The sequence below is a fragment of the Ahaetulla prasina genome, chromosome 10 (assembly GCF_028640845.1).
Source record: "Ahaetulla prasina isolate Xishuangbanna chromosome 10, ASM2864084v1, whole genome shotgun sequence".
Lineage (NCBI taxonomy): Eukaryota > Metazoa > Chordata > Lepidosauria > Squamata > Colubridae > Ahaetulla > Ahaetulla prasina.
The window spans coordinates 12,156,303-12,180,691 of record NC_080548.1 but is presented as its reverse complement, the minus strand read 5'-3'; the positions used below and the strand labels follow the sequence as shown (position 1 = coordinate 12,180,691).

General features: G+C 41.8%; 1 protein-coding gene across 3 annotated transcripts in view; it reads left to right on the top strand.

Annotated features, from left to right (window-relative positions):
* Positions 1–24,389, top strand: part of MYOM3 (myomesin 3) — a 77,785-nt gene that overhangs the window by 34,871 nt on the left and 18,525 nt on the right. For all 3 annotated transcript variants that reach the window (XM_058195545.1, XM_058195543.1, XM_058195544.1), the window contains 20 exons: positions 545–685; positions 2,729–2,890; positions 3,305–3,446; positions 4,120–4,319; positions 4,667–4,723; positions 5,521–5,648; positions 6,177–6,360; positions 6,809–6,983; positions 8,010–8,131; positions 8,782–8,969; positions 9,484–9,610; positions 10,474–10,652; positions 13,600–13,714; positions 13,957–14,113; positions 14,831–14,940; positions 16,077–16,121; positions 17,193–17,329; positions 17,971–18,115; positions 19,742–19,801; positions 24,041–24,108. In XM_058195545.1, coding sequence (XP_058051528.1) covers positions 545–685; positions 2,729–2,890; positions 3,305–3,446; positions 4,120–4,319; positions 4,667–4,723; positions 5,521–5,648; positions 6,177–6,360; positions 6,809–6,983; positions 8,010–8,131; positions 8,782–8,969; positions 9,484–9,610; positions 10,474–10,652; positions 13,600–13,714; positions 13,957–14,113; positions 14,831–14,940; positions 16,077–16,121; positions 17,193–17,329; positions 17,971–18,115; positions 19,742–19,801; positions 24,041–24,108 — 2,642 coding nt within the window. The remainder of the gene's footprint in view (positions 1–544; positions 686–2,728; positions 2,891–3,304; positions 3,447–4,119; positions 4,320–4,666; positions 4,724–5,520; positions 5,649–6,176; positions 6,361–6,808; positions 6,984–8,009; positions 8,132–8,781; positions 8,970–9,483; positions 9,611–10,473; positions 10,653–13,599; positions 13,715–13,956; positions 14,114–14,830; positions 14,941–16,076; positions 16,122–17,192; positions 17,330–17,970; positions 18,116–19,741; positions 19,802–24,040; positions 24,109–24,389) is intronic.

The following is a 24,389-nucleotide window of genomic DNA, read 5'->3' as shown; positions in this document are numbered from 1 at the left end:
CCGCGTAACAGGGTGAGCTCCCATTACTTGTCCCAGCTTCTGCCAACCTAGCAATTCAAAAGCATGTAAAAAATGCAAGTAGAAAAATAGGAACCACCTTTGGTGGGAAGGGAAACAGTGTTTCGTGCACCTTTGGCGTTTAGTCATGTTGGCCACATGACCACAGAGACGTCTTCGAACAGCGCTGGCTCTTCTGCTTTGAAATGGAGATGAGCACTGCCCCCTAGAGTCAGGAATGCCTAGCACATATGTGCAAAGGGAACCTTTACCTTTACCTTTAATGCACATCAAAGCATATCAAATGTAAACACCTGAACAGATACATTTTGGTAAGTGATAACATGGACCTCTTTTCTGTCTCACGCACACATGGTGTTCTCTGCATTAAGACTGGCATAGCTGAAGAGCAGATTCAAACTGCTCTGGGCCCATTGTGGGGGGTGGAAATGGGGCAGAAATGCCCCAAGTCAGAAGAGGACGATCATTCTTTTTTGGCCATCAATGTTCAACCTTCTTTCTAATCCAACATCTGTTTGCTTCTTAGAGAGGCTCAGAGACATAGAAGCTGACTTTGCCAGCACGTTGAAGCCCATCTTTGCTAGAGAGAAGGAACCGTTCACCCTCTTCTGCACTTTCACCTCAGACCTTCAGGAATACCAACGAAACATTTCCTGGTTCCGTGATGGTTTGTATATGTAGTCACAATCAGGGGTGGGCTTCAAAAATTTTAGCAAGGGGTTCTCTGCCTGGTTGCTGGGTAGGCGTGGCCTAGTCAGCCTTCTGCATCACGGCGGGGGGCGTTTTTGCCTCCCCCAGGCTCTGGAGGCTTTCTCAAGCCTGTGGGAGGGCGAAAACGGCCTCCCCAAGCTCCGGAGGCCCTCTGGAGGCCAGAAATGGGCCCGTTTCCAGCCTTCCCGATCTTCCGGTAGGCCCGTTTTTTGCCCTCCCCGAGCCTCCACGTGTGCCCTGCACTTATCTGCATCCAAAATGTGCCACATGGGGACTCCTGGGAGGAGTGGGGCAGGGTGGGCAGGACCAGCCAGGAGTGGGATTTGGGAATTCTCCGAACCATACAGAATCTTAGCTAGAGGTTCTCTCAAACCTCTGCGAACCCCCAGCAGCCCACCCCTGGTCACAATGCTGCATGAGAAAGCTTCAAAATATTCTGCATCAGGTTTAGCAATCTTTTGTTCCCCATCTTTGGATGCCAATTATATGACAGTGCTTTTACAAAACAAAACACTCTTTACTTGGTTACTGAATTAATTCATTTCAGTAGTTTGCATAATACAATGAGCCCTCACCTAAACCAACAGTTTTCACATCTTCATGGGGTTATCAGAGAGATCTATCACCTACCCAAATGATCAAGATCTCATGCAAAACCTACCAAGAATTTGTGAGGTTTCCAGATGATTTCCAGTATTCTTGCATGAGATCTTTTTTGGGGACATCTCATGTCAAGCTGTAAGACTTCAGAAAATTCAAAACATTATTTTTAGGGAGACAGGGTGATGTCATGTGGAGATCTAGCAGATATCTTAACTATCTTGTTCTTTTGAAAAGTCTATATATCCTTGACGATCTGTCTTTAGTTTTTATAGGTCAGAACCAAGAAGAATAGCCCAAGGCACCTCATAGTTTCAGTTGTATGTCTTAAGAAGATTTCCTCACCGGGGTGGGGGAAATTATTTGATTTCATCCTAGGCAATCCAATAAAATAAACTGGAGAATTTCTCCCTATCACAATGTTCATATGTTCATGATTTTAATCGCCGTACTTTCTAAGTTCCAGGTTCCAACATTTTCATTTATCATGTGAATTAGTATTTTAAATGGGAAGTAGAATCAGGGTGCTCCTTATTATGGATAAAAGTGTCCTTAGCACAAGTCAACTTTATTTGTAGTCCTAGTGACTGCATCCATCCAAAATTCTTGGTAGCATTTTGGAACGAGTTTGTCATTGATTTCTGCAAGGACGAATTGTGTCTCTCCAATCTAACCGACATGACTGGTATATCCAGGAAATTGTCCATCTATAGCAGGGGTGTCAAAACTCACATCGTCACAGTGGTATCACGTGACTTTTTTCCCAGGTGTGGGCGTGGCTGTTGTGCCTCGTCCGCTTTCCCCGCAGCCGGGCCTGTCTTATCTGCTTCCGAATGCTGAGGAATGTCCTAACATGCCTCCCGGCCCCAGCCCTGGCTCCATGCCCAGACAGGCCAAGGAAGAATAAGCACCCCCAGCCCCCAGCCCTGGCTCCATGCCCAGGCAAACGGAGCAACTAGACCCCTCCCCCTCCCCCTCCCTCACAGCATGTGAGCCTGAGGAAGGTCAATTACCAACAGCTGCAAACTGGAGTGACCCTCGCTTCAGGAGAATTGATAGGCGGCGGCAACAGAAGGAAGGGAGGGGCAGGCCTGGATAAGTGCTGAGTCATGGAGCCACACCCATGGCTTATATAAAGGATCTGCTTTCTGGCATTCTCTGAGTCAGGCAAAGTCTACCTTATCTTGCTGAAGTCACTTTCTGGTCTCCTGCCTGCCTTGAGAACTTTGCTAGGACTTTGGCAGAGCTGCAGAGGCACACCTGATTCGGATTTCCCTGACCCGGCCGTCAGTGGAGGAGTGGGACACGACAGTGGCCAGCATGTGATGCATCCAGCCCATCTCTAGTACGAATGCACTGACTGGATAAAATAAGGTGATGCTTATGTCCTGTATGGCAGGTGAGTTGCTGAAAGATTCTGACCGCCGGCAAATGAAATGTGAGGACCGGGAGGCAACCCTGACAGTATCCTGTGCTTACAAGGAGGATGAAGGCTTTTACAGCATCCGCATCCCAACACAAGACGGCTACCATGAACAAAAAGCTTATGTGTTTGTTAGGGGTATGTTCACCAGTATTGATCTGACATTTTCGTCCTCCGAATCACAATTGGTGCTAGCAAAGGTTGATAGGATTGTAGACCAAGACTTCTAGAGAGCATCTAGATGGAGAAGGCTGGCTGGTTGAAGGGCAAGAGAAACCCAAAGAGAAAGAAAAAACAGATCAGGAGTTAGCTTTATATGTCTAATTTCATTCATAAACTCACAGCACCATTAGATGGCCCTTTCTCAAAGTTGTGAAACAGACTTTACCAAAGTTACTCAAATGAACCTTGTCTAGCCACCACCATAAATACTGTACTTAATGATAGTGAACACTTCCCGTCACCAACAATGATTTCAGGGTATGATAGATAAAAGCGAGATGTCCTTTGTCTTGATACAACAATCTCACGAGAGCTTCCTGTCCTTCTCAGATGCTGCAGCTGCAATGGCTGGTGCTCCCGGATCGCCTCTCCTCGTACAATGTCATGATGTGAACAAAAACAGCCTCATACTTTCGTGGATACCACCCAGTGATAATGGTGGAAGCCCCATCATTGGTTATTACATTGAAAGGTCTACACTCTATAGAACTCCAATCTCCCTCCCTCCCTCCCTCCCTCCCACCTTCCTTCCTTCCTTCCTTTCTTCCTTCCTTCCTTCCTTCCTTCCTTCCTTCCTTCCTTCCTTTCTTTCTTTCCCGTATTTTTTGGAGTATAAGACACACCTTAGTTTTTGGGGAAGAAAATAAGAAAAAAACTGATTGGCAGGTAGATCGGCCTCCCGGAATACCCCCAATCAGCTGTTCCCAGGGGTAAATTTTAGCAACAGGTTCCTTGGTTGTGAGCTCTGTGCCTTGCTTTTTTTCCTGCCTCTGAAACTCTAAAACTTTTTTCTGCCTCTGAAAGCCTCCAAAACAGAACTTCAGAAAAAAAGCCTCTGAAGCTCTGTTTGGGAGCTTCGTTTCTGAAGCTTCTTTTCTGATGCTTTTTTCAGTCTCTGAAACCTTCGTTTGAGAAGCTGGGCGGGCTACATTCGGAGTATAAGACGCATCCAGATTTTCACCCTCTTTTTTGGGGGGAAAAGGTGCATCTTATACTCTGAAAAATACGGTATGTATGTATGCATGTGTGTATGTATGTATGTACGTATGTATGTATGTATGTATGTATGTATGTATTTATTTATTTATTTATTTATTTATTTATTTATTTATCAATTGTAAAAAAGTGTTGTTTTTGCCTTCCAGGTGTGAAATGGGCACAGATGAATGGGTTCCTTACAATGACCAGCTGGTGAAAACTTGCAGGTCACCAGTTTTGGGTCTCATGGAAGGAAAGACTTACCAGTTCCGCGTGAAGGCCGTCAATTGTGCAGGAATCAGTAACCCTTCAAAGGCCAGCAGCCCTGTGACAATGATCGATCCCAATGAGGCCAAGAGGTTGCTAAGTACGTCATTCCTTGTTTAGACCCTGTGAAGGTTCACAAGAATTGAAGGAAGTCGTCAAGACAATGGGCCCCACCAATAACCTCAAGTAAAAGAGTTGTGGTACAAAGAATAATTATCCTATGCCAACACATCCAAGGAGCAAAAAAGATTTTGTTAGATTGATCAAGTGGTTACTTTTGTCCTAGGACAGTTCAAATTTTCCCTTTGGTTGAATTAATCAAATTAATCAAACTTAAGCAATCCAATGATCTATTCAGTTTGACAATTCAACTGAACTTATAATTTATATACCTACACATGATAATGTATGGCTTCCAACTCATTAATTTTCTTTTTCTTTGATTAGACATTCCTTATGACGATGGGATGAGGACAATTATAGTTTCAAAAGATGAACTGGAACGTAAGTTCATAAGCAACATCATTCCTTAAGTAGTCCTCCGATAAGTACTCTAGGGTGTATTCATAAGGTGTTTTCATGTTACATTGAATTACTTATACATTTGAGGAGTAGCAATTATAGAATTTGTCCTTTCCACTACAAATGGAAGTTCTTGTAACAAAAGAGTTACCCAGGAAGCTGCCTTAAGTTGGACCAGAACTTAATCTAGTTGAGTATCTTCTACGCAACTGCCAGTGATTCTCCAGGGTCTAAAAAATACGTTATCTTGGAGATGCCAAGAACTAAGCAAAGAGCTTCTATGGACAAAATTTTGACATTCAGCTCTATTGTTCCTTTATAGTGGAGCCAGTCTGTGGCTCACACTGCTAATGCAGTCTGTTATTAACAGCAGCTGCCTGCAATTACTGCAGGTTCTAGTCCCACCAGGCCCAAGGTTGACTCAGCCTTCCATCCTTTATAAAGTAGGTAAAATGAGGACCCAGATTGTTGGGGGCAATAAGTTGACTTTGTATATAAATATACAAATAGAATGAAGACTATTGCTAACATAGTGTAAGCCGCCCTGAATCTTCGGAGAAGGGCGGGATATAAATGCAAATAAAAAAAAATAGACACATCCTTTGATCTATCATAGCAGTCATGCTCTCCAGATAGGTTGGACTTGGCTGAGAAAGTATGGGAAGTAAAATCCAACTTTACTAGAGAATACCATAATACCTACCTAGCTATTATTTCCTTATTGCAAACCTGGTATTACTACAGTGTGTGATGGCTATTTTAACTCTCCTTTCCTATAGCTAAGATTAAGATCCCATTGCCTCCCACCAATGTTCATGCCAGTGAGACCAGAGAAGATTATGTGATCCTCTCCTGGGATGAGCCAGATCCCAGAGGCAAAGAGCCACTGAATTACTATATAGAAAAGGTAAGGAGATGGCACAGTTGCAAGATACAGTAGACTACCTTTAGATTAGCCTGAACTTCATTCAGGTTCTTCCAAACCAAATTCTTCCTCAAACAAATTTGAGGACTAAGACTAACTGTCCACCAATCCTGATGACCTTCATCAGGGTTGAGATAAGGGCAACATCATGGGGACATGGCAGAAAAAAAGAGGTTGCAGGAGGTAGATGCAGGATTGAAAAATAGTAACATGCACATTGCTACTTTTTACATTTCATGGTAGACCACCAAATGGAGGAGAACCATGGTCAGTAGCCAACATTCTAATTTCTACATCACAGGTTATGCAACTTTCCATAATTTCTTCTAAGATCTATAATTTGAGCCTTACTAAGTCAATTCCTGTGGATTTCCAGATATCCACATTGGGTCACTGGACCTGAAAATGCAGGGTTGGTCATTCTTTTCTCCTGGCAGAAAACCTGTTGCCCCAGGCTGATAGAAGCCCATTTTATGACATATAATGGTGGGATTCTTTCTGTCTTTTCAGTCAATCGCAGGGAGTGACAAATGGCAAATGGTTAATCTGGATATTCCCGTCGGTTCCACCACTTTCCCTGTCTTGGGTCTGGAGAAGGCAAAATCCTACTGTTTCCGAGTACGGTCGGTGAACAAGTATGGAGTGAGCGATCCTTCTTTGCCTAGTGACCCTATCTCCCTGGGAAAAAAGATTGGTAATCTCTCATTCTTTTTCTTTTAATTGTCATAAATAAAACGTGGTGGCTCAGGGGCTAAGATGCTGAGTTTGTCGATTGAAAGGTTGGCAGTTCAGTGGTTCGAATCCCTAGTGCCACGTAACGGGGTGAGCTCCCGTTACTTGTCCCAGCTTCTGCCAACCTAGCAATTCGAAAGCACGTAAAAAATGCAAGTAGAAAACTTTTGAGTCGGGAACAACTAGCATATGTGTGTGAGGGGAACATTTACCTTTAAATCAAATATAGTAAATACTGCTGTTGGCTGGAGAATTCTGGGAATTGACATCCACATGTCTTAAAGTTGCTGAGGTTGAGAAACACTAATTTAGCTGATAGAAATTGGGGGAGAGTTGAAAGGAAGCACAATGGTCTTCAAGTAGTTGCTACTTTTATGTTTTAATTTTTTTTCATCTTTTGGTTTTTTTAGCTCCACTTCCACCCCCATCTCAGGTCCTGGCTTTCAGAGATACCAAGACATCTGTGGTCGTGCAGTGGAGCAAGCCAAGAAAAGGAGAGGAACCGCTGGGTTATTACATCTATTGCCGGGAAGTTGGGACAGATGAATGGCAAACAGTGAACAATAAACCTGTCACTTGTCATGAGTGAGTTCATTTGGTGATCCTTTCCATCTCTGTAGCTTTTAGGCATTTATGAGAGAGGAGTGGGAAAATGGTACCCTGTTTTGTGGTTTCAAAACAAGGAAAGGAAGGATGTTGTTATCATGTGGATTCAGTTCCATTGAACTAGTCCAGACGTTCTACCTTTTAAAGTCTGTAATTTTGTTCAGCAACAAAGGAACTGGTTGTAATGGGCAAAGTGATGCTCATGGAATCTTCTTCATTTAATGGGTTTGTCTTAGAAGCAACTCATCTAATCAAACCAAGATCTAAAAAAGAACGGTGTTCCAAACAACAGTTAAAATACGTTCATCTTGGATAACAGCACAGAGATGTCAACACTTTAAAACAGGGGTCTCCAACCTTGACAACTTGAAGACTTGTGGACTTCAACTCCCAGAATTCTGGAAGTTGGAGTCCACAAGTCTTCAAGTTGCCAAGGTTGGAGACCCCTGCTTTAAAATGAATTAGTTAGAGGTGGTTTATCCAAGCAACTAGAAAGGTCAATCATAACCTGATAAATTGTCCTTTGGAAGGACAATTTGCAAAGTCAGTGTCATTGCTGAAAGTATACTGCTGATTACAACTGTCTACCATCTCTCACCTGGCAGACCCCATGGTTGCATTCGCACTGTGCTAAATTTGGTTAGTAGCTTGTTGGTTTAGCAAGGTCTGTGAATCTAAGCTATATTGGTTTTTTATGATATATATACTCATAAAATAGGCTAATTTGGTGACCAAATTCACTGTGTTGTGTGAAAATAGCCAAGATGTTCCAAGATGACTGAAAGCTTCCACTGTTTTATACTCAGAGTCTCTAGTGTAGTGTTTTTCAATCTTGGCAACTTTAAGGTCAGTGGATTTCAACTGCCAGAATTTCACAGATTCCCAATTCTGGGAGTTGAAGTCTACACACCTTAAAGTTGTTAAGATTCAGAAACACTGCTCCAGTCTGATAAAACAGAAGTAAGATTGAAGAATGGATGGGTGACTTGGTGTTTTGTTTCTTAGATTTACTGTTCCAGGACTCAAAACTGGCAAACAATATGTCTTCTGTGTCAAATGTGTCAATGAAGCTGGTGTCGGAGAAAGCTCCCCAGAATCTGATCCCATTCTTGTGAGACAGGCAATCTGTAAGTACCTATTGTGGTATTCTGCAATCCCTCTACCTGCATCTGAGCCAAAACACCCTCCTTTAGCCTGGTGCTGCCAAATCATAACTTTCACCACAGCCAGCCTCCATGGCTGACTGTGATGAGAAGTGTAATCCAATACATCTAGAGAAGATCAAGTTTGGAAAGGATGAATTGTGTAGATCGGGAAAACTTTGGGTCACTATGTGCTACCATGAAAACTAGGAGAAAGGCAAGAACAGGTAAGTGTAGGAGGAGAGGAGAAGAGGAAGGGGAAGGGGAAGAATGGAGAGGAGAGGAGAGGAGAGGAGAGGAGAGGAGAGGAGAGGAGAGAAGAGGAGAGGAGAGGAGGAAGGGGAAGGGGAAGAATGGCGAGGAGAGGAGACAAGAGGAGACGAGACGAGACGAGACGAGACAATTTTTTGGGATGTGATCAAGATTCTCTGTTTTTCTTCAGGAAATGATGGGGGAAATCTTTGTTTTGACATTTCCAGCCTAAAAATAGCAGAAGATCATTGCCATTTTTCAACAGTTATGGGCAAAAATGGAAATACCGAGGCTACATTTGCCTCAGGATTTGAAGCTGAGAAGCAGCATGCTGATGAGATGCCCATCTTCCATGATATGTTCACGTTTTCCCTCCCTTGCAGCTCTTCCATCCGCCCCAAGAGATTTTGCCCTGCTGAACTGTGGGAAGGACACCATGACCATAGGCTGGAAGCCTCCGAAACGCAAAGGTGGTTCAAAGATTCTGGGCTATTTCTTGGATCAGCATGATACATCACAGACTGACTGGCATGAGACCAACATTAAGCCCATTGCTGAACGGGTTTATACGGTATGGTGTCGGTGCCATATTTGGACTTGGGCAGGGATCTCAACCTCTGCCCTCTCTCAGATTGCAGCCATTTTTTATTATGGCTGAATCTTTTTCTTTTGCCAAAAAAGCAAAAACTTTGCTTTTTTGGCGAAAGTTAAAATGGGTGGTAAAATGGGTCCTTGATTGGCAGTGTGATATTGTGGACAACAAAACTGGAGGAATTTGAAAAGTATCCAAAAAAAAAAACACCAAACACTAGAACTTTTTCCATATTCACTAAACTAGATTTCTACATCTTGATGCACTTCAGATGATTCATACTTTCAGCTTCCCAAGTTCTCTCTTTCACTCCAAGAATTCTTTAGCTGTGTTGACTGGGAATTTGGGGAGTTGAATTTTACATATCTAAGAGTGGGCATCCAGTTGGGAAGGCTGGTTTAGTGGGAATACAAAGACATGTCTCTATAAATGCTAGGCCTTCTTTTCAAGGCAAGGCTTTGGAAAATGTTCAGTATCTCTGGTGATTCTATAGGTCACCAACCTGGACGAAGGACAATTTTACCAGTTCCGTGGTTATGCAATGAACATAGTTGGTGTCGGGAAGGTGTCAGAGCCCAGTGATATTTTCAAATGTGAGGAATGGACAATGCCAGAACCAGGTAAAGATCTAATCTTGGACAGATCCAAACCACATTACTCATAAGATGGGATGTTTGGGCATATAAAGCTATATAGCTTTGGTCACCTGTAGCTTCCAGAACTGAAGGAGTTGAATTCAACAGTAAGGAACCTTCCAATATTATATATCTATGATTCTTTTTGTGGTCCACCAAACCTCTTCTGACCGTGGGCAGAGGTGTAGAGGACCACAGAGATGACCTGGGGAAAGAATGTACCTTTCAAAATAAAGCATGATTTAAAGCAAAGAAGAGAAAAGAACATTAGAAACAAATGTAAACAATTTACACCTTAACTGTCTTTGGGAGGAAGAAAACATACAATGATAGATGAACTAAGCATACAAGATGCATGGAGAAAGAGATCCAGTATTTCTTGTGGAACCCATTCCCTGACTTGATCAATGCTGGCTGGAGTATTTTGGTATTCCAGGAGTTGAAGTCCATGCATCTTAAGATGGATAAAGTCAGGAGACACAGGTCTAAAGGACCTTTGCAGTATTCCAGAATAGAATAGAATAGAATAGAATTTTTATTGTCCAAGTGTGATTGGACACACAAGGAATTTGTCTTGGTGCATATGCTCTCAGTGTGCATAAAAGAAAAGATACCTTCATCAAGGTACAACATTTACAACACAATTGATGGTCAGTATATCAATATAAATCATAAGGATTGCCAGCAACAAGTTACAGTCATACAATCATAAGTGGAAAGAGATTGGTGATGGGAACTATGAGAAAATTAATAGTAGTGCAGATTCAGTAAATAGTTTGACAGTGTTGATGGAATTCAGATGTATTCCAGAATACGTGCTTTGAAAGCCACTCTTCCTTCCAAAATAGGACCTCCTTATGATGTCAGATGTACGGAAGTAAGAGATACCTCTCTGATGCTCCATTGGGAGCCACCTCTGTATACTGGAGCGGGACCAGTCCGTGGTTATTACGTGGAGGCCTGCGAGGAAGGATCAGACACCTGGGAACAACTGAATAAACAGCCGATATCAAACACACACATGAAGGTTTGGGTTGCATTTGACATTCATGCTCCATTTATGAAAAAGTCTACAAAAATTTAATGGCAGCAGTGTTTAAACCCTTGGTCAGCCATAATATGTGGCTGGTGGTTAAGGTCTATGATGGCCCACCAAGTACATTGCTGTTGGCTAAACAAACAAAAATGAGTGCACTATTTTTTCTTCCATTTAGTGGTACCTGATCAATTGGAGGCAGCCTGCACAAGACAAAATGGATGGAAACTGGACTAGATGACCTACGAGGTCCCTTCCAATTCCGTTAATCTGTATCTGTATCAAAACAAGTCCTTGCAGTTTTCTTGGCAAGGTTTTCAGAAGTGGTTTGTCATTGCCTCTGTCGAAGGGCTGAGAGAAAGTGACTGGCCAAAGGTGTCTAGCTAGTTTAACGCAGGTTAAACTAGCTAGTTTATAGTCTCCTGGTTTCTAGCTTGATGCCTTCATCACTACACCAAACTATCTCTCATCACATATATTAACGGAAGAACAGGACAACAGAGTTGGAAGGGACTTTGGAGGTCTTCTACATACCCCTGTTCAATCAGGAAACCCTATACCATTTCAGATAAATGATTGTCCAATGTCTTCTTAAAAACCTCCAGTGATGGAGCATCTACAACTTCTGGAGGCAAGTCGTTCCACTGATCGATTGTTCTAACTGTCAGGAAATTTCTCCTTAGTTCTAGATCGGTTTTCTTCTCCATTAGTTTCCATCCATTGCTCCTGGTCCTGCCTTCAGGTGCTTTGGAGATACATTAGTCTATCCAGAACCACATTTCCACAGGTACTAGTTTAATTGGCATAAATTTGGAGCCATTTCTGATAGATGCTGTCAGAAGTTTAAGGTGCTGTTTAAGAAGTTTATTTATTATTTATCAAATTTATGTGGCTGGCCATTTCACAACAAGTGACTCTGGGCAGTATACAGCTCCCCCCCCCCAAAAAAAAGGGAAATACAGCAATGAACATGTCAGATACAAACACGTTTTAAAAGTTTTTGATTTTTTTTTCTAAAAATCACACAAAAGAGATTTGATCAGCAACAGAACTACCCTAAGATCTCACTAGTCCTTTGAGGCCCCCAGGCCTGATGACAAAGCCAAATCTTGAGGGACTTCTGGAAAATAAGGAGGGATGAAGTTTATAATTCTAGGCTGATTCATAAACTTTCAGCATCAGTTCTAGCTTTTGAGTTTAAAAAAGATAACTTACTGGATAAGTCTAGACCAGGGGTCTGCAAACTTGGCTCTTTTAAGACTTGTGGACTTCAGCTCCCAGAATTCCTCTGGGAGCTGGCTGAGGAACTCTGGGAGTTGAAGTCCACAAGTCTTAAAAGAGCCAAGTTTGCAGACCCCTGGTCTAGAATTCTGTAAATCCTACCAACCTCCCTTCATCTAAGATAGGGGTGGGCAATTAATTTTCACAAGCAGCCACAGGAGAAACTGGGATTATTGTACAGGGCTGAACCAATAGGGCTGTGAAGGTGCATAGACATGCACCCCCACACATATGTCAACTAAAAAAAATAGCAATCACCTTCAAAATAAAAGCCATTCACATGAGCTCGACAGGAACAGCCAAAGGGCCAGATCTGGGCTGGGCACCGTAAAATGCTCAAAACTGTTCTAAGTCAAACCTATTCATATTATTTTTGAACAGGGAGATTCATAATGGTTAATAGACATTGGACATTTGACCCCCTATGGAAGGAGAATAACCAGGACTTATGAGCACAGAGAAGGGACGCGGTGGCTCAGTGGCTAAGACAGTGAGCTTGTCGATTGACAGGCCGGCAGTTCAGCGGTTCGAATCCCTAGTGCCGCATAACGGGGTGAGCTCCCGTTACTTGTCCCAGCTTCTGCCAACCTAGCAGTTCGAAAGCATGTAAAAAATGCAAATAGCAAAATAGGGACCACCTTTGGTGGAAAGGAAACAGCGTTCCGTGCGTCTTTGGTGTTGAGTCATGCCGGCCACATGACCACGGAGACGTCTTTGGACAGCGCTGGCTCTTCAGCTTAGAAACCGAGATGAGCACCGCCCCCTAGAGTCTAGAACAACTAGTATATGTGCGAGGGGAACCTTTACCTTTACCTATGGGCATAGATATGACAATTAATTCAACAAAAGCAAGTTTATCTCTCAGAGTCTTTCTCCACAAGGTTTATTGAGAGAGGGGGGGAAATGAGGTTACAACATTTCAGCAACTGGATTAGTTTCACATTCTAGCCAATAATATTTTTCAGTCCTTTAGGGCAGAAACTTGTGTTTTGTAAGAGCTCCTATTTGGAGGGCAAAGAGATGGTTGTTTCATAGATAACTGAAGAATTTGCACTTAGTAGTTTTCCAAAACTTCTCCTGGAACTTTATCAGATTGCCAATAGGATATTAGAAATATATTGGTATTCTCTGCAGTTTTGAAACTCTCCAGCCTATATGGCTAATGAAGATATGCGTTGGGAATTCTGGAACTGGAGAGAGAAATTATCTTTATAATCCATTCAAAGAATGTAAATTGCTGAGAGAATTAAGTCGATAATAAATATAAATTGTATTTTATTTATTTATCATATTTAGGAACTTCCCATCTCCCGCACAGAGGAACTATATGGGTAGTGTGCAAATAAAATATTAAAAATATAAAAACAGTATGTAAAATTATAAATCAAATAATATTGATTAGAGATTCAGAGGGTATCAAATTAGGAAAAGCTGGACTAGTTGATTTATTGCTATCACTTTTGGACGTCTCCTTCCCTATTTATTTCTCAAATTTATATGTTCCTCCATCGCATGGACTTTAGAGCAGTGGTCTCCAACCTTGGCAGGTTGAAGTCCTCCAGGCTTAAAATTGCCAAGGTTGGAGACCACTGCTCTAGATGACAAACAACAATCTGTTGTTAAACCTATTCCTTCTCTATATTATGTTCCCCATCAGCTGAGTGACCTGGAAACTGGGAAATGTTATATTTTCCGAGTACGAGCTGAGAACAAGGCAGGTATTGGCCCACCATCACTGCCATCAGATCCTGTGATAGTGAAAACCAAACCAGGTATAAAATTTTTACTTTTCGTCTGTCTGTCTATCTGTCTGTGCACCCATTCATCCACGCATCCACCCATCCATCCATTCTTCCTTGCATCCTCTTTCTCTGCTAACCTTTCTCAACAAAACCCACCATCTTTTGGGTATTGACGTTATTTCTTGCCTTAGGAGACAAGAAATGATGATGAAATTTAGTTCCTGTGTTGAGTTTTTTCTCTCTCTCTCATTCTTTCTCTCTCTCTTTTGCAGGCACCAAAGAAATTGAAGTTGGGGTAGATGAGGAAGGCTTCATCTACTTGGCATTTGAAGCTCCTGAGATGGTTGACACTTCAGAGTTTATTTGGTCCAAAGACTATGAAGGACCTCCAAATCCTGACCGAGTTGAAATTGTAGACAAAGATGACAAGTAAGTTCTCATGAGAACTTGGAGGAAAACTAGGGTTGCACCTAATTATTAGTTTCTGTGCCCTCAGGAGTAGCTGAACTTGTAGAAAGTTAAGAGAATTTTTTCCACACCAGTGACTATCAGGTTGAATTTCACCTCCTTGGTGATCTCCTGAATTCATGTCATTTTCTTGGCAGTAATATGAAAGTGTTATTGTACTAGGATGTTTTCTTAATTTCCTGTAGCACACTGCCAAATTCATTGGAAGCTATCTTTGAAACAAAAGAAGAAATAAAAAGTTGCCCCCAATGAAGCCGATTCCATCAACAGGGGGCTGGATCATTTAATAATTTTTGATTCTATGGTCTCTGCCACTCAGGTGCATCTGTTTCAAGATCTCATTTCAATGCTGACCTGTAGTCCCATTTGTGTGTCCAATTTTGAGATACCAGATGCACTTCTGAGCCTATTATCTCTGCATTTTATGCACAGAGGTCCCGTTCAACTCTTATTTCATGCACAAAAAGCAGACATATTTGCAGTCTCTGCCAGATTTATTCCCCTGAGTTTACTGTATTTTGTTGTATTTTTGCACCATTTATTCTGTTATACATTCAAGGAGCAAGTTTACTGCAGTGCTCCACCTGATTATTAATCTGGGTACCTTCCACAATTACAGGATACAAATATATTTGATGTGTAGATTGCATGTTTGCATTTTCTTTTCTTTTTTTTCAGGTCCAAGGTCATTCTGAAATATGCTACAGAACGGGACCTGGGAACATATTCGGTAGAAGTAACTGATACCGATGAAGACATTTCTGCCAGTCATGTTTTAACTCAGGAAGGTAAATTACAGAAAACTACCCACATTTGTTTTAGTTGTTACACAGATTGTTGGCCACGATGCTGACTCTCTAAACCAGGGGTCTCCAACCTTGGTCCGTTTAAGACTTGTGGACTTCAACTCCCAGAGTTCCTCAGCCAGCTTTGCTGAGGAGGGACTCTGGGAGTTGAAGTCCACAAGTCTTAAATGGACCAAGGTTGGAGACCCCTGCTCTAAACCACTTACAGAGGGCTATGAAGCACTATGAAGCGGTATATAAGTCTAAGTGCTATTGCTATTACTATTAGGGGTTAATTTCCCGCTTTCTGTTGCAGATAAATCAGCTAGAAAGTTTTGCATACCTTATCACTTAGAGATAGAAAGGCCAGGGCTGTAATATTTTAGAAAGAATCGCTACTTCTGGGAGGGCCAAGTATTCTGCGTGTAAATACTCGGTTGCTTGTTGCCTATTGCTTCCTAATGATCATGTGGTTCTGTTTTCCAAAAGCTTATAAAAGTTCTGCCAATGTGTGTATTGGGGGCTCTCGATTTGTGATTTAGTGCCAAGACCACATCGCTTTGGTTTTTTGTTTTGTTTTTAATTTGAATTTATATCCTGCCCTTCTCTGAAGACTCAGGGCGGCTTACATTGTCTTAAGCAATAGTCTTCATCCATTTGTATATTATATACAAAGTCAACTTTTATTGCCCCCAACAATCTGGGTCCTCATTTTACCTACCTTATAAAGGATGGAAGGCTGAGTCAACCTTGGGCCTGGTGAGACTTGAACTTGCAGTAATTGCAAGCATCTGTGTTAATAACAGACTGCTTTAGTCTGTTGAGCCACCAGAGGTTGCACAGAATAAACAGGTTGCAATTTCCTACCTTGTGCAAGAAATTGGCTACTTCCCATGGTGGAAGAACAAATTCAGCATTCAGCTTGGCCAACTTATGGTTTGGCGAATGATTGTATTAAAAGGCAATGTGATTGTATGGGTTTCAGCCTTATTTTGAAGTGAGATCATGATAATTATAACAATCATCCCCCCGCACAGGCTATGACACAGAAAGAAAGAACTGGTTTGGGGCATCATGATTACTAAAACACAATCTTGATTCTGTCTCTCAAGTGTGTTCTTGCTCTTCTCATTTCTTAGAACTGGACCGGCTACGAATGATCAGCCATGAGATTCGAAACCCCTGTAAGTTGCCATTGGATAAAAAAATACTGTAATTATGATTACCGTAATGACACAATACACAATCATTGTCTTGTTGTCCTTTTGTAACCTGATATGCCCTCCAGATCTTTTGAGATATCAAAACGTCTTCTGCAGAGGTAGCCCACTGGTTTATTGACATTAGACTATCATTGCTTACATCAAGCCCAAATCACCTTTTTTCAGTGAAGGGGTACCTTCCCTCTGGAATAAATGCAGACGTCTACTTGTTGGGTGAGGCCTGAAGCAGGTTGGGAATGGAGTCAGACCCCTGGAGATTCCTCCTTGTTCCTTATCTTACTAACATCTTCCTTTTTTTACTAGTTCTCTAAAAAAAATTATCTCTTTCGCAGTTTTCAGGGATGACTCAAATAGTTCTTGCTATTTGAACTGATCTCTTGCATAGGTGGATGAATCGGGCTGGGTCCCAGGGCTATAAATTGCTCAACTTGAATTTGCTCTCCATATTTGTGTCAGAGGTCTTCTCCAGCTTTGCCACAGAGTTTTGGCTCCTCCCCAAGTGGGTGGCCCCAGAAGGAGACATATTCAGTCTTCCCATACAGGTAGTCATTGACTTGCGCCCACAACTGGGACCAGAATTTCTGGGCTAAGCAAGATGGCTAAGTGAGTCGTGAATTGAGACTCAATTTTATGTCCTTTTTTTGCCATGGCTAAGTGAATCACTGCAGTTGATAAGTGAATCATGTGGTCGTGAAGCAAATCTGGCTTTGCTTGTTGGAAGCTGGCTTAGAAAGTTGCAAATGGCAACCATGTAACCCTGAGACACTCCAACTGACATAAATATATGCCAGTTGCCATGTGCCCGAATTTTGGTCCTGTGCTCGTGGGAATTCTGCAACAGTTGTAGGTACGAGGACCGGACATAAATCACTTTATTCAGTGCCGCTGTTATTTGGAGTGGTTACTAAATGAATGGTAGTAAGTCAAGGACTACCTGTAATTCATCAAATATCATTAGTCCCTGGGAAACACTGGTTGAACTTCACTACTCAGTTTGGCATTTCTATAATGTCCATTTTCCGTTCTTTTCAGTAATCGAGCTGATATCTGGATGGAACATTGATGTTCTGGAGAAAGGGGAAGTACAGCTTTGGCTAGAAGTTGAGAAACTCTCTCCAGAGGCTGAGCTTCATTTGCTCTTCAATGGGAAAGAGCTCAGAAGCACCCCGGTGAGTTCCCCTCAGGGGTGGGCTGCTGGGGGTTCTCAGGGATTCAGGAGAACCTCTTGCTAAGATTCTTTGCAGTTCGGAGAACCCCCAAATCCCACTCCTGGCTGGCCCTGCCCATCCCGCCCCTCCCAGGAGTCCCATGCAGCCCATTTTGGATGCAGTAAGTGCAAGATGTGTGTGGAGGCTCCAGGTGGATGAAAAACGGGCCTATCGGACGTTCGGGAAAGCCAGAAATGGGTCTCCAGAGCACCTCCAGAGCCTGGGGAGGCTGTTTTGCCCTCCTGGAAGCTCAAGGAAAGCCTCCAGAGCCCAGGGAGGGTAAAAATGCCCCCCATGCCAATGCGCAGGAGGCTGACTAGGCCACGCCCACTGTGAACACGCCCGCCCAGCAACCAGGCAGAGAACCCCTTGCTAAAAGTTTTGAGGCTCACCTCTGCTTCCCCTCACTTGGTTTTAATGCAAACTTCAGGACTGTGCAATGAAAATATGGTGGCATCTTCTTTGTAGATTCTCCCCTCCTTCTACTCACAAACTGTAATGGAATATAAGAATGGCCTTGGAAGTCAGAGGGAAGAGATGTTGCCTTGGCTGACATAGCCTTCTTTCTCTTTACTCATGACTATTTTGGCTTTTTACATCAGACGCATAAGATCAACTTTGACAGAGCTAAAGGCCTTGTGGAATTGATCATCCAGGACTTCTGCGAGGACGACAAGGGGACCTACACTGCCCATGTAAAAGATGGCAAAGCGGAAAATCAATTTACTTTGGCTCTCGTTGGGGATGGTATGTAGAAGGCAAAATCTACATCTTCATTAGTTCCTTGGCAGTGTCACTTTTCATGGTTTATACTTGTTTGCCATCTTATGTATCATGTTCTTCCTTAACAATTATAACTAATTAATTAGATGACACCATCTTGAAAATACCAGACATTCAATACGTGAAGGCTATTCTCAACACCTTGATTATGGAATTTCTTCTGTGCCCAGTTAAGTTTATTTTTCAGAATTAACTAAAGATCTAAAGGTGGCGCAGCGATTAGAATGCAGTATTGCAGACTAATTCTGCCGCCTGCCAGCAGTTCAATTCCCCATTGGCTCAAGGTTGACTCAGCCTTCCATCCTTCCAAGGTTGGTAAAATGAGGACCCGGATTGTTGTGCGCAATATTCTAACTCTGTAAACCGCTTAGAGAGGGCTGTAAAGCACTGTAAAGCAGTATAGAAGTCTAAGTGCTATTGGTACTCATATCTTCCTGTTTGCCCTGGTTTTTAATCTTGTACTCTGTTAACCCTTCAGTGCATTCCTATGTTGTATTCCTGCATCAATTTTATCATTCTGAGAGATTTTAAACTTTCATAATCTTGTATTAATTTTATTGATTCCTTTTTATTATAATCTGATTTATCTCTTTATGCAAAGCAGGGTAATGAAAAACTTAAAATGGTAATGATGATAATCTAGGTGGAGAGGCAGAGAAGGAAAATTATGTTATGTTTGTTTGTTTGTTTGTTTTGAGATGCAAAAATCTTCTTAAGACCAGCCCTACCCTTTGGCAAAGCTATTACTATTGCGAAAAGATTATTTGGGCCTATCTAGATGTGGGCTTCACATACTGTAACAATCAGTTCTCCCAGCACTGGAAATGTGAGCGTATGCGCCAACTGCGCATGTGTGCAACGTATAACAACATGGCAATTTACTTGCATGTGCCGTCTGCGCATATATGCGCCGTCAAAAGCACAGCGATATAGGAAAGGATTGCGCCCGGACAGGTGGGCGGTCGCTACTACCGGTTCGCCCAAAGTGATCCGAACCAGCTGAATCCAGGCCTATCACCAAAAAGAGCAAATATCTGTTTCTTTTAGTTCCTAGGAAAGCCCATAATATGATCTTGCAAGCATTTTCTGCATCTGTTGACATCACAACTGGGCGTTGTGAATCCTGGCTGACGTGAAAGTATTTTCTGTTCTGCCTTAGGCAATGAAGTATTTGGGGGCGATGCTGGTCTTTAGGGAAGCATGTTCAGACAGTTGAGGTAGAGTCATCTTCTGCTCCCCTGAAGCAACAGACATTCCTGTGGCTCTGTATAATTGCAGACCAGGAAGTGCCCACTTCCTGTGTCCTTCCAGCCCCTTCAAAGGAAGCTAAGAGGCTGTCACTTCCAGGAAATCCATTCCCTCATTTGAATAAGCTGTATTTGTAGCTAGAAGGTAAAATGTTCTTCAATTGTCTACCGACTCAACCATGTACAGTAATGACTGATCCAATATTTCTTCTCTTTCTCCTTCCATTTTTTCTTCTCCTTCCCTTTCTCCTTCTCCTTCTCCTTCTGCTTCCATTCCTCCTTCTCCTTTCCCTTCCATTTCTTCTCCTTCCCTTTCTCCTTCTCCTTCCCCTTCTCCTTCCAGATTTTGATAAACTTAAAGCAGAGGTTGATGCCAAAAAGAAAGACTGGAAAAGAAAACATGGTAAGGAATGCAGTCAGCCTTAAAAAAAAGCCAACCCCTTCCCTGAAGAATATAAAATAGGACAATTCTTCCTAAGACAGAAAGGCAAAAGAACCAATAATTAAAATGAGACCGCCCAAAAAGTAAGACAGTGGAAGGGAACTGTAATTCTTTTAGGAAGTGTGACAAGGATGTCAAAAATGAAACAAAAACATTTCAAAGGATTTTACATTTGTTGCCCCAGATTGCACATCCTACTCAATCAAGTCAGTCACTCATTCAGCCAAATCTCTTTAGCAGTTTTTAGGCAACACTTAGCCACCTCAAACTGGGTCAAAAGTTACCAAAGAAAAATGCAGCATCCCAATTTAAATTGGTTCTAAACCAGTTTTTCTAATTTGCTCCCAAGAGGTTAGCCATGTTAGCTGTTTGCAATAGAAAAACAAAAAAGAGTTACCTGAACACAGTGGTGGGTTTCAATTTTTTTTACTACCGGTTCTGTGGTCGTGGCTTGGTGGGCATGGCAGGGGAAGGATACTGCAAAATCCCCATTCCCTCCCCACTCCAGGGGAAGGATACTGCAAAATCCCCATTCCCTCCCCACTCCAGGAGAAGGATGCTGCAAAATCTCCATTTCCTCCCAATCAGCTGGGACTTGGGAGGCAGAGAATAGATGGGGGCGGGGCTAGTCAGAATTTTTACTACCGGTTCTCTGACCTACTCAAAATTTCTGCTACCGGTTCTCCAGAACTGGTCAGAACCTGCTGAAACCCACCTCTGCCTGAACAATTTATTACAGGTCAAGATTAGAGGATTTTCAAACTCCGAGCCACCCAGAGTCCCTTTTTAGAATGAGATGCGCAGCATATCAATTTAATTAATAAATAAATCCTTCCTACTTGCTCAGTGCAATCCAATCAAAATACTCAGGATTCATTTTTTAAAGGGCATGATATTTAATTATGGGTGTAGAAAGTCCACACGCAGAACTGCAGATATGGCCTAAAAGGGAGGTGGGGAGGAGAAACAGAGTGACTTTTTATTTCAAGCAAGATATTTCTAACAATTAGGAAATCGTTACATGACACACCGCAATGTGGGGATTTCCCCTCTTTTGCATATTACGAAATATGGGAATTTTCCATTCATTTCTTAGGCAAACCCAATCAGGAAGCAAGGTAGTTTTGCAAGAACGAGGAAGACTGGTTTTTACCTGCTCAGCTGACGAAATGACTAGCAGAATGTCTGTATCTTTACCAGGTAGCAGGCTGATACACCATATAAACATGGTGTTGGGAAAGCTAGTTTCAAAGGTGCAGATAGTCCTCTACTTAAACCATTTGTTTAGTGACTGCTCAAAGCACTGAAAAAAGTGACATGGCCAGGGGTGAAATCCAGCAGGTTCTGACAGGTTCTGAAGAACCAGTAGCAGAAATTTTGAGTAGTTCAGAAAACCAGCAAATACCACCTCTGGCTGGCCCCAGAGTGGGATGGGAATGGAGATTTTGCAATATCCTTCCCTCAGGAGTGGGGTGGGAATGGGGATTTCGCAGTATCCTTCCCCTGGAGTGGGGAGGGAATGGAGATTTTGCAGTATTCTTCCCCTGCCACACCCACCAAGCCACGCCCACCAAGCCACACCACGCCCACCAAGCCACACCCACAGAACCGATAGTAAAAAAAATTGGATTTCACTACTGGACATGACCCTGTTTCACACGTACGACCTTTTAAGCATCCCCATGGTCACGTGATCAAAATTCAGACGCTTGACAACTGGTTCATATTTATGATGGTTGCAATGTCCCGGGGTCATGTGATCCCCTTTTGTGACCTTCTGACAAGTGAAGTCAATGGGGAACCCAGAGGTACTTAACAACCAGGTTAATAATTTATCATCTGCAGTGATTCAATTAACAACGGTGACAAGAAAGGCCGTGAAACGGGACAAAATTCATTTAACAGTTGTCTTGCTTAGTAATAGAAAACTTGCGTTCAGTTGGGGTTGTAAGTCAAGAACTACCTGTCATTCAAGAAAATTTAGCCATTTCCACATTAGAATCTTATAGCATCTTCGCTGCAACACCCAGGCATTGCTGAAGAGATACAAATCCTGTCCACATTACCACATTACCACATTTTTGGCACAATAATGGTTGACTGTAGAAGATGCTATAAAGGCTTACCTCAGAAATGACTTCAATTCAGTTTCCACATTGTTTTGACGTGAATGAGACACCTCTTCCCCAAATTAAGAGTTAGAGGATGTACTGGCTAGGACAGGGGTCTACAACCTTTGAAGTCCACAAGTCTTAAAGTTACTAAGGTTGGAGACCCTTGGGCTAGGAGACTAAGTGTGGAAATTCACTACAGGTCGTCCTCAACTTATGACCACAACTGAGCCCAAAATTTATGTTGTTAATTGAGAAATTTGGTAAGTGAATTTGCCCCATTTTACCACTTTTCTCGCCACATTTGTTAAGTGAATCACTGCCGTTCTTAAATTAGTAACACGGTTGTTTATTTATTTATTTTATTTATTTTGTCACAACAATATATGTAGGCATCATACAAAAAGATTATTTATTTTATTTATTTATTTTATTAAATTTTTATACCGCCCTTCTCCCGAAGGACTCAGGGCGGTGTACAGCCAGAATAAAAACAAAATATATACAATTTAAAACAACATTTAAAAGAGCAAATTTTAAAGGCTGATTATTAAAATTTAGATTTAAAAATTTAAAAATATTAAGAATACCCAATTTAAAATTCAACACAAATTATGCCAGTCCCGCTTTAATAAATAGATATGTTTGGAGCTCACGACGGAAGGTCCGAAGATCAGGCACTTGACGCAGGCCAGGGGGAAGTTCGTTCCAGAGCGTCACTGCCCCCACAGAGAAGGCCCTACTCCTGGGGGCCACCAGCCGACACTGTTTGGCAGACGGCACCCTGAGAAGACCCTCTCTGTGAGAGCGTATTATATAGTATATAAACATATATATGAGTAAATATAAGGAGGTATAAGCATATATATATATATATATATATATATAGGAAGAAGAAAAGAAAAACAATAGGACAGGAACGGTAGGCATGTTTGTGCGCTTAGGCACGCCCCTTATGGTCCTCTTAGGAATGGGGTGAGGTCGATAGTAGAAAGTTTTTGGTTAAAGCTTTTAGGATTATGGGAAGAGACCACAGAGTCAGGTAAAGTATTCCAAGCACTGATGATTCTGTTACAGAAGTCATATTTTCTGCAATCTAGATTAAAGTGGTTGACATTAAGTTTAAATCTATTGGTTGCTCTAGTATTATTGCAATTAAAGCTGAAGTAATCTTTAACAGGAAGGACATTACAACAGATGATTCTATGAGTTAAACTTAGGTCTTGTCGAAGGCGACGGAGTTCCAAGTTTTCTAAGCCTAGGATTTCAAGTCTGGTGGGATAAGGTATTTTGTTGTTTACAGAGGAATGGAGAATGTGAAATATTTCTGGACACGTTCAATTGTATTGATGTCAGAGATGTGGTAAGGGTTCCAAACAGGCGAGCTGTATTCTAGATTTGGTCTAGCAAATGTTTTATATGCTCTGGTTAGTAGTGTAGTGTTTTTGGAAAAGAAGCTACGCAAGATTAGGTTTACAACTCTTAGAGCTTTTTTTGCTATGTAGTTGTATGTTAAGTGAATGTTAATTGAATGTTAACATCATCATCATCATCATCATCATCATAATATATTATTATTATTATTATTATTATTATTATTATTATTATTATTATTATTATTATTATTATTATTATTATTATTATTATTATTATTATTATATTATTATAAAATTATGTATGTTAAGTGAATCTGGTTTCCCTATTGATTTTGCTTGTCAGAAGGTCATAAAAACAGGGTCATATCATTCCAGGACACTAACCGTCATAAATGTGAGTCAGTTTTCAAGCATCCAAATGTAAATCACCTGACCATAGGGATGCTGCAATGGTCATAAGTGTGAAAAACGGCCATAAGTCACTTTTTTTCAGTGCTGTTGTAACTTTGAACGGTCACTAAATGAACTGATGTAAGTCGAGGACTAGTTGTATATGGTAGATGTCAGATTGCAGAAGTCTGAAGTCTCCTGAGCCACAAATTCATCACAAAGGTGCTTTGATAAGATTGATCACTAGGTGGCATTCTAAGACACAACCAAAACATCCGAAGATGTTCAACATTTGGTGTGTTTTTTTTCTCCTCCTTTCACAGGTCCTCATTTTATTGAACAACTGGCATGGAAGGTCACTGAAGATTGTGAAGTCCTGCTGACTTGCAAAGTAAACACTTCTTTCCCCATAGTTGCACTTCACCAAACAAAACTGTTTCACCATTTTAGTGGTCTTCCTCATTCAATCAAATTCTCGAATCCATGATGGATAGGAGTTTACATGACTGATATCAGTGGTGGGATTCAAATAATTTAACAACCGGGTCTCTGCCGTAATGTTTTCTTCCAACAACCAGTTCACCAAATTGCTCAGAAAGTTAACAACCGGTTCTCCTGAAGTGGTACGAACTGGCTGAATCCCACCACTGACTGACATTACAGTAGTCCTTG